The sequence below is a fragment of the Crocodylus porosus genome, unplaced genomic scaffold (genome assembly GCF_001723895.1).
Source record: "Crocodylus porosus isolate Cpor-Errol unplaced genomic scaffold, CroPor_comp1, whole genome shotgun sequence".
Classification (NCBI taxonomy): Eukaryota; Metazoa; Chordata; order Crocodylia; family Crocodylidae; genus Crocodylus; species Crocodylus porosus.
The window spans coordinates 70,946,880-70,957,205 of record NW_017728918.1 but is presented as its reverse complement, the minus strand read 5'-3'; the positions used below and the strand labels follow the sequence as shown (position 1 = coordinate 70,957,205).

General features: G+C 42.6%; 2 protein-coding genes across 3 annotated transcripts in view; both read left to right on the top strand.

Moving 5' to 3' along the window:
* Nucleotides 1-8,277, top strand: part of MDN1 (midasin AAA ATPase 1) — a 150,606-nt gene extending 142,329 nt beyond the window's left edge. For both annotated transcript variants that reach the window (XM_019537753.1, XM_019537752.1), the window contains exons 98-102: nucleotides 484-557; nucleotides 670-784; nucleotides 2,370-2,433; nucleotides 4,002-4,144; nucleotides 7,115-8,277. In XM_019537753.1, the coding sequence (XP_019393298.1) occupies nucleotides 484-557; nucleotides 670-784; nucleotides 2,370-2,433; nucleotides 4,002-4,144; nucleotides 7,115-7,303 (585 nt within the window). In that variant the 3' untranslated portion in view covers nucleotides 7,304-8,277. The remainder of the gene's footprint in view (nucleotides 1-483; nucleotides 558-669; nucleotides 785-2,369; nucleotides 2,434-4,001; nucleotides 4,145-7,114) is intronic.
* Nucleotides 8,278-10,133: 1,856 nt separating this feature from the next.
* The window catches only part of LYRM2 (LYR motif containing 2), a 7,480-nt gene continuing 7,287 nt past the window's right edge, over nucleotides 10,134-10,326 (top strand). Inside the window, exon 1 of the mRNA XM_019537751.1 lies at nucleotides 10,134-10,242. Coding sequence (XP_019393296.1) covers nucleotides 10,198-10,242 — 45 coding nt within the window. The 5' untranslated portion in view covers nucleotides 10,134-10,197. The remainder of the gene's footprint in view (nucleotides 10,243-10,326) is intronic.

Sequence of the window (10,326 nt, the reverse complement as noted above, 5' to 3'; positions counted from 1 at the left end):
TGCACTGTGACCACAAGCTGCCAGAGCAGGGAGGGCTTGTCCTGGCTGCACTGCTGGTACACCGGTACCTCCAGGCAGCTCCAGCAGCATGTGGTTTCCAGCTGCAGCGCCAGGACTGCAGGACCCAGCCTGGCCTGGCCCCTGAGAACTGGGGCGATTGCTCGTGGTCCTCCCCTGTCTCACTACCCCCCATCTGTATTTCTCTCAGTGCAGGGAGGCAAGAACAGTTCCAGGCCAGAAGCCCCTGCTAGGCAGTATTTTTTTCTAATGTAACATCTGTGGTATTTCCAAGGTAGAATTTCATATGCATACACATAAAAACTATAAGGAAACAAATACTTAAGAGGCCGTACTTAAATTTGTTTTACTAGAGTATAGAAATTACTTTATATGCTTTTAGTTCAACATAAAAGATTGGAAAGATTGATTAGGAGCAACCTTATGACTGATTTGTTTAATTTTGCTTTAATTTTTTTTACATAGCTTGCATATGAATCCTTGGCTGTCATTGGAAATGCACTGACTCTTTTGGAAGTGGGACAAATTGCTGTTTGTAGGTGAGGATATTTTAAGTCTGTAATTTATGTTAGTGTTTTAGAGCCAAATAACAATACTGATTTGCTTTTAGTAATAACACACTTTTAAAACAAAAAATTTGCACTTTTTCAGTTTTGGTGAGACGGTTCAGCTACTGCACCCATTCCATGAGCAATTCAGTGACGAGTCAGGAACACGGATACTGCGTCTCTGCAAATTTGAGCAAAAGAAAACTAAGATAGCTCAGGTACCATTAGCAGCATTGTGGCTTGATATACTCTGAATTTATATAAGCATGTCATGAGTGACACCTTTCCTTGTGCATTGTGATTTGTCTCCCAGTTCAGACTGTATTGTAAGCTTTGGTTTTGGTACACATGCTAATCCTGCATTAAGAGCAACTAGCATAGACTTCTGTACCAGGGCAAGTCCCATTTCAATTTGTAGGACTTCTAGAGGTATTCTTTCTAGTGAACTTTAATGCAGGGTCAGCATCAGAGGGAGGAGAACTCTACGCATCACACTGAGTATCTGTGCTAACTAACCAGACATGAGGACTTACAGAAAATAAATTAATGAAAAATTACTTTCACTTTTGTGGTTTGTGCAAGAATTCTTTGTAGTGACGTCTCTTGTACCTTTGTGGGTTTTCTCCAATCTTGGACTGATTTTTTTTTTTTTTTCTTTTTTCCCCTCCCTAATATGACAAGGCTGCCAGCAAGTAACCACTCAGCCCCCCACAAAAAACATTCACAATCCGCAGCCATTTGTAGGAAAGCCTGATAAACAGCATCTCTGTTGCCAGTGTTACTTGTTAGTAATAATGCAGGAAAGGCAAAAGCATTCAATATTTCTTTTTTTTCTATGTGAAAAAATCAAAATGATTATGATCTTATATTTCCAATTTAAAAGTAAAGGTGGCAGACATTTTAAAATGTCTCGGTTCAGGTCCAGGTAACTTGCATCCACAAGATAGGTGATGAGATACTTGGACCACTTATGTTGGTTTACAGTAAATTTTGGAAGACAGGTGAAGTTTCAGAACACTGGAAGCAAGCTAATGTTGTACCAATATCAGACTTAAATTGCTGTAAGCTATTTGATTTGGTTCTGCTTGCCACTTTGATTAAGAAACTAAAAAGTTCCAAAATCAACACGATGCAGATCTCAAAATGCAATTACAAATGGGGTATCATTTAAAGCAGGTCTGTTTTCTGGTGAGGTTCTGCAGGGGGGTGGTTCAGTGGCTCAGTGATATTTAACGTTTTTGTTGATGACTTAGGGAAGGGAGTCATCAACGGCAATGTTTAGTAGATGAGACTGATTTGTGGGAGTGGTAAATAATGAAGGAGAGAGGTTACTGACAAAAAGCAATCTCAGTTACTTGGTAAACTAGACAAAAGTATATTACGTACATTTCTGTATGGTCACGGTACAGCCATGCCAAGGAAAGAGGAGTGTAGTGGATGTAGGTCATGGATTGACAATTCAGTTGTGACTGGAGAAAAGCCTTGCTCGTGACAGAAAGAGAGTGAACAACTGTTCAAAGTATTTCTTGTATAAGAGAACTAGCTTTTTACCAGAAAATGGGATCACTACATCCCAGGAAGTTCTCTGTCCTCCAGATGTAACTTAAATAGTTTTATGCTTCTCCTGGGACAGAGATGCCTAATATCCCACAGTCTTCTGCTCTCCCTCCTCTCTTAGAGGTGACCCCTCCTGACCTTAAACACTGTGCATCAGTTGTTTACAAAATTTTTCGGTACTCATGTTTCTGGTGTCTATTAATTTATAAGTGATTGGCTTGCTGTTTTTGGTTGTTTTCGCTGCAGTTTCTAGAATCGTCAGCAAAGATGTTTGCTGCAGCACAGCAGGTGTCCCAAAGTATCAATCCAGGTGAGCCCTTTTTATGCTAATGCTTGTTACCGCACAGAGTTTTTATTCCGGTTGTACTGCAGTATCCTAAGCTGTCATAAAGATTTGCAACAAGGCAGTGGCACTTACTTGGAGGTGCTACAATCTTGAGTGCTCAAAAGGACTGCTTTTTTAACAGGCTCTGTCAGCACCTTTGTTTTAAACGTTGAAACTTGGCATAGAATGTGCAGGATTAAGTAGCAAACTAGAAATCCAATTGATGATTTCTAGCCTTTCAGGACTATATTTAGTGCTGCTTGTTCTCAGAGATTTTGGTATTTTTAATAAGCATTGTTTAGGAGCTTTGGAGAATGTTAGGGCTTGGATACACAACACTACTGGTATCAGCCCTTATACTAGAGGTGTCAAAGATACGGCCCACAAAGCTGTATCATCTGGCCCTTGATGGTGCCTGGGGGTCTTGGACCCAAAGGCAGCAAGTGGGATGGACCAGATGGCCCTGCACATCACACACAGTGAGTGGCCACTCCACTGCTCCAGGGCTGTGCAGCATGGTCACAGAGCAGCCACCATGTGCAGCATAGGCCAGAGGGACCACCGCATGCAGCACAGCCCAAGCAACCAGCACACAACCGTGTAGCATCCACTCCAGCCATTCCAGGGCAGCCACTTTTTTTGGGATGCAATGCCTGTCTGTGGGTCTGGTCCAGCCTGCAGACCAGCCCCGTGCCACTCAGCCTGTCCATGGGGCTGGATGATTTTGACACACTTGCTATACACAAGTGTGAAAAAGGAAAGGCACAACATACAGCCTGCCACAATTGTAACTAACTTGAATCCTTTGTAGAATTACCCCAGGAAGAATCAGCGATCAAATTACACTGGTACTGGTGTTGTGTGTCCATAACTAATCCTGAGTAGATAAACAACTGCCTGATTCCCCTAGGTACAGTAATAAAAGCCTACTGTGAGCAGCTATCCCAAAATAGCTGCTCCAGTCTCCACTGTAAATCCAAGTGTAACTTGGATATATTGGCGTATAAAACCAATGTAAATTCACAGTAGTGTCCAAGTGACATGTGTCCAGGCTGCTTGCATTTAAAAACAACTTACTGCACTTTTTCCCTCTAAAATACAGAGCTAGGGTTTGACAGAAATCAATGGAAGTTGTATCAAACCTATAGCAGATACGCAGCAATCAGCAGTACACAGAATTGGTGCCTAATCTTTGTATTCCTTGTGCGCACAAACTTTCATTTCCACTCACAGGACTTTAGTGATCGAGGAATGCAAACTGGGACTTCATTTACTGCTTGCTTGTCATGCCTGCTATTATTACTTAGTGTGGAAATAGCCCATTTTGAATGGCTAAGATGCATCTCCAAGAAAAATATCTTCTTCCCTGAGGCTGTAATTTTAATTTTTTTTCCCAAGTCATGTAGCATTTAGCTGTGGTGATTTTCTCACAGGATTTTTGCTAGGATTTTTTCTATTAAACATGCATCAAAAAAAAAATTATACCAAAATATTTCATTTTCTTAATTCAAATGAGTGATTTTTCCTGAAAATGTTTTATTCCCCATGCTTAGAAACATCTCAGCTGCTATTGATTGTATCAGATGGAAGAGGCCTTTTCCTAGAGGGCAAGGAACGAGTGACAGCAGCAGTTCATGCAGCTCAAAACGCCAACATCTTTGTCATTTTTGTAGTACTGGACAATCCTAACTCACGGGTGAGTGACTGAACAATACAATAACATGCCAGTGCACTAAATGGAAAATTATACAAAATGCTTTTAAAAGGAGTTGCAACTCCTCATTTTAAAGCTCCTTATAAAATTGGCTTGTGATTTACACCCAGTTGCTTTTTTTTCCCAAGCTTTCATGCATTTACAGCTAGAGCTAGGATAAACCTTTTATAGGGGATAAGGTACTTTGTTTAACGTAATAATCTTGTGCTTCATCTGTTCAGTCTTTCCTGAAGTAACTGCAGTTTCACTGAGGTACATTGTCTCAGTGCTTCTTTATTCTGGTCTTGCTCTGATGTTTACCCTCTTTTTTTTTTATGTTTCATCTTAGATTTTAAATAGTTTCACAGCTTCTTACTTGTACTGAGAAATACCTGGCACACTACTGCAAACCATAAGACATTTTATTGAACTTGTATTCTTGGATTTCTTAATTTGAATGGATGGATTTGCAGAGGAAAAAAGTGCCCTCAGTAGTTAATACATACTTAATGTTGCACTATTATTTGTATCCAAGTAGTACCCAAGGGCTTCAGTCACAGTGAGCGCATCTACATGTCACCCTACAGTGATGTAGCAACATGCTATGGTAACATAGCAGTCACATGGGTTTACACTTCCAAAAGGAAGTACTAAAGCACAGCACTATAGCAACATCACCATGCAGCGTTGTGTAGATGTGTGCAGTAAGCCTCATTTTTCTAAGTGCTGTACACAAATGTAGCATGCTAGTGTTCCATGTACAAAATGGGTGACAGCTGGCTGAATGCCAACACTACAAGGGTCTAGGAATGTTGGTTGATCATATACTCAGTATGAGTATGCAATATGATGCAGCTGCTCAGAAGGTAAATGTGGTTTTGGGATGGATCAGTAGAAGCATTCATTGCAAGACATGGGAAATGATATTGCCTCTCTACTTGGCACTGGTTAGGCCTCATCTACAGCACTGACAAAAGTGGTGGGGGAAAAAAAGAAACAGCTCTTTACTGGAAGAGGGATTGCATTAGTTTGACCCTGCTCCCCAGCATCTGTATAGATTGGGCACTTTAGTAGGGCTTTTTGGTCCTTTTATCTAAGAGCTGATTCAATCAGCTCTTAGTTAATAGGACCAAAACGCCTCACTGAAGTGCCTGGTCTATACAGACGTTGGGTGAACTGGGTCAAACTAATGCAGTGCCTCTTTTGGGCATGCCAAGCTGAAAAGAAAACGCTGGGGTTTTTTCACATCTGTAAGCAGCCCTAGGGTATTGTGTTCAGTTTTGGGCTCCACGTTTTAAAAAGGACACAGAGAGGTTAGGGAAGATCCAGAGGTGGGCAATGAAGATGATCAAGGGCTTTGAAGGCAAGTCATATGAGGAGAGGCTGAAGGAACTGGGCATGTTCACTTTTGGAAGGGCCATGGTACCAGTCTTCAAATACTTGAAGGGCTCCCATAAAGGAGAGGGAAAATGCCTTTTCTCTTTTGTTGCAGAGATTAGGACAAGGACCAATGGCTTGAAGTTGCAACAGTGTAGGTTTCAATTTGATATTAGGGAAAACTTCCTCGCTGTTAGAACAGTAAGGCAGTGGAATAGACTGCCTAAGGAAGTCGTGGACTCCCCATTATTGGAGGTATTCAAAAAGAGGTAGAATAGGCATTGGCCAGGGACAGTCTAGATGTAGCTATCTACGCCTGTGTTCTGCTTTGGGTATTTCCCATATTTCTGGGTTTTGCTGGTTACCAGATGGGACCAGAAAGGAAAAATCCCTGAAACATGTAGCAAGGTAAGAGGGGGGAAAGCCTAAGCCTTCCTTCAGAAGCACCGGTGTTGACTGCATTCAGGGATGAGGATTTTGATTGGGGTGTGCCAGTGCTCCTGCTGGGAATTAAACCTGGAGTTCCTGGCTAAAGTGTCTTGCCCATCGTCTCATAGTTATATCAACTGTTGTATTTGGGGTGAGGAAGGCATCTTACCCCATGGTCAGATTGGTATGGACTGGTGTTGTTTGCCTTTCTCTTGAGCTGGGGGTTTGGCCATCTTGGTTTGCTCAACTGTATTCTAACAACACTTGTAGCATCAAGTTGTTGGCTGCCATGGCCCCCATGCTTTTACCTGTAGCAAATTAGGGTGTTATATCTTGTGGTTGTCAGGGTTGACTGTAGTTTTGCTAATAGGTTAGACAGTGGATTAGTATAGGATGGCTTGGATAGAGAGATTGCCTCAGGCAGGAAGTTGGGCTAGATGACCTCTGGAGGTCCCTTATAGCCCTATAGCTCTGATTCATGTGCAACTATCTCTTAAGTCAGTGTTTCCCAACCAGTGTGCCATGGCACAAAAGTGCGCCGTAAGAAATAAATAGGTGTGCTGTGGAGTTTTGCTATGGCAATGAGCTACAATAGGAATGAGGATGGGGAATGCCTTAACAGGTACGCCGTGGAAAACTTTTATTAATGTAAGTGTCTCGGGCTAGGAAAGGCTTGGAAATGGTCTTAAATTATGAATGTGCCAGCAACTAGGTAGGAGGTCTGGTTCAACAAAACAGCATCCATATCGCACAAGCTAAAACTTGGGCCCTCCTTGTCTTGTTCTAGTCTTTCTTGTCCTGGCAGAGAGGAAGTTACATTATTAGAAAGTTCCAGCCAATTCCAAGATATTGACCAACTCTAAAAGGAAGCCCCTGGCATTTCTGACTCCTTAGCTAGAATTGTGTTCATAATTGAAGAGAGTACTGAAACCTTCCATATGATCCAACTTGCATCCCTCTTAAGTCACTGGATTTTTTTTTTCAGGTATACTTCCTCTTATTACTTTCACAGTACACCAAGAGCTTCAAAATAATTAATTAAGAACTCTCTTTAACCAGTTGTTCTTAGGCTTTTGTATCTCAATTTTTACAGTGAGCAAATAGAGCTTTTGAAAAATGAGTTACCTGTTGCTGACTGTCCAGTAACACCTTGGCTCTCATTTACAGGATTCCATTTTGGACATTAAAGTACCAATATTCAAAGGACCTGGAGAAATGCCTGAAATCAGATCGTATATGGAAGAGTTCCCTTTTCCATTCTACATAATCCTCAGGGATGTGAATGCCCTTCCAGAGACTCTCAGTGATGCGCTCCGACAGTGGTTTGAACTTGTGACTGCTTCAGACAGCTTGTAGAATTTAGCTGTCTGAATTTGTGATTGCTGCTAAATGACTGAAATGTGATTGTGTTTGTTCAGTGACTTCCTGAGGCCGCTTTCTAAACCAGGATTAATATGCAGGAATTGCCTTCTGAAAACCAGAGAGTCTAGAAAAAAAATCTTTAAGTGCTCTCTCCCCCATTTACCAGTGCAGAAGACTATGCAATGGGGAAACTTTGTTCACTTCTTCCTTTGCCTAACCCCATCAGCAATGCAGATACTTCCTCAACCTCCACTGTAATAATTTATTATTTTTAAAATTTGTATTTGTCATCTTCATATAGTGCAGGGATGTCAGACTCCCTGGGCCTCACGGGCAAGATCTGGACCCATGACTTGTGGCAGAGCAAGCAGTGACATTGTTAACCACCACAGGTTCCTGAACCACAGGGATTAACTCGCCTGTCACTCACCCCTCTGCCACCAACACACATCTCCAACAGGGCCCTCCCTATATACCAAAATGTGACGGTAGACCCCATCCCTGAATTTCCAGCCGGCTGGCCAGAAATTTAACACCCTTATGATACCCTTGTCATAAGAAGAAAAAGTGATTACTACCACTGCTTGTAGCAATAACAAAACCGGTCTTGCTCCTGAGGAGAAACACTTTCAGCTTCACATGTGGTTGGTACCTGTTGGTGGGGGAAGGATGGGTGTACACAACCAAAAATTAGTACTTGAATACTTGAAACTGTGTTCTGTGGCTAAAAATACATCTTATTTAGTAATAGCAACAGTTAATTGCCTGATAATGTCAGCAGGGGATTTTTTTTAAACATTCATCTCTGCATTATCAGTTTACACTGTGAAGTTTGCCCCTCTGGACAAGGCAGACATTACGGACACATCTCATTTACCAGGTGTCTTAAAGCATGTACATGACTTTGTTGCAGAATCTATGCATCTTTTATTTTCTGCTCTAATAAAAAGATATACCACTCTTTGTAATTATGGTGTGTTGTCTTTTGGAGTTGATCAAAGCATGAGAAAATGAAAACGAATGTGGGGGACACAAACATATATGTGTGTAAAATATTTGGGTAGAGTTATGAAAATGAGCGTGTTAAGGCATTAAGTAGCATGCACTCGCACATTAAACATATTGTAACATGACAAAAATGCATATCTCGCCTATATGTGACTACAGAGATCAAATGAGCTACTTTTATCCTACTTAGGCAGGGGGAAGCTGACTTACCCAGCCCCATCAGGATTCTCTATGTTTAAGTGAAAACTAGATGGAAGTATTGACTTTACCCCACCTCCTTATCCACAGCTGTAGTAGGTTTCATTAAGGCCAAGGAATATGGCTGGAACACAGATGCATTCACACAATTCCCCAATTGGCAAATCAGTGTCTTGGGGTAACAGATAGCCAGGCAGCTTAAAGCAGACTTAGGACAGCTTTGATTTGCACCTGAAACTAAATGGGTGTGAAAATGGGCCAAGATCTCTGCAGGAGGTGAAGTGAAACTCCCTTAAGCCAACCAGGTCAAGTAGTGCCAAAGGCAGTGAGACCTAAGCAAAACATCAAACAAAATAGTGGAATTTCATCTCATCTGAAATTATTAAAAGCACTATACTCTGCTACGTAAAAAATGTAGAGATTTAAATAATCCTTTACACATGCAGAAAAATTCCTCCATGGATTTGAAAATTCTTTGGTGGAGACATAGTTTCAGTTCACGAGGAAGTTTGCCAGAATGTAGTTTCTTAAATCTCTTCTAAATGGAATGCACTTCTGTTACCCACATTACACGATCATACAGGTATGACCTGTATTTTACCTACATGTGATCACAGAGATCTAATGAAAAATTTAAGGAAAAAAATCTTCTGTAAAATTTCATAGCATCAATTCGTGGTAAAAGTTACTTTCCTAGAATTGATAAACTGGGGAATGGGTGTGGGATAGCCCAGTCAGTAAAACAGATTATGTGCATGACATTCAAAAGACTTGTGTTTCTCTCTTGCTAGAATACATCTGAAGTAACACAGGGATTGCATTGTATCAGCAGATGTTGGGTCAATGAGAACTAAAACCCTGTTGTCTTGCAGTAGTTTAGTTTAATTTCAGAGTAGTACTCCACAAACAGGCTGCCTTGAGATCCTTTCAAGGGTGCTATGGGGTGCCAGGCAAGGTCGGCACTTAGGTATGCAAACAAGACTCACCAGCTAAATAGAAGGCAAGGTAGGTTTGCACCCTATAGATTAACCAAAGTAGATAGTCTGTATTTACTCAAATACAAAATGAGTATTCCACCCCCTCATTCAGCTTGGGGATCTTGGATTCAAGTAGGAGGGGGAGGGCAAGGGCAGTGGGTGACTGAGTCAGGGCCACAGTCAGAGCCACAGCAACCACCTACCCCCTGCAGCCTTTGACCACACACTCGCACTGCGAAGTCCAGCTCTGACTCCCTTCCTTCCTGGGTAAGGGCAGGCAAGGGGCTTTGGGTAGATGCAGTATCTTTTATTAGACCAGCTGCATAGTTGGAAAAAAGTTCTTATCAAGCTGGGGGGTGGGGGCGTATGCATATACACACACATGCCCAGGAAAGCTTGCTAAGAACTTTTTTATACGTGTAATCTTCATGAAATATTTTCTTCTTTACATACATTTTATATATATGTATATGTATAGGCTGCTGTATGCATGTAAGTGTATACACATACGTACATAGCACCAGCAGCGGAAGGGCTGGCAGGCGCCCATCTCGTCCAGCCCCGAGATGCTCGACACGTGACATGGCTCCCTCACCCGGCGTTACCGCTAGCTGCGCTGACGCGCCGGGCCGGGCCTCCTGCGGGGGAGGGGACAGCCCGCGCTCAGCCCGGCCCGCGGGCGGGGCCGCACTGGGGCCGCCCGCCATGGTCGCCTCCCGCCTGCTGCCCGCCGCGCTCAGTCTCAAGCAGGTACCGCCCCGCCCCGCTCCCACGGCCCGGCTGGGGTAAGGCTCCGCCGCTCGGCCTAGCTGCCCCCATTCAGGTCCTGCCAGG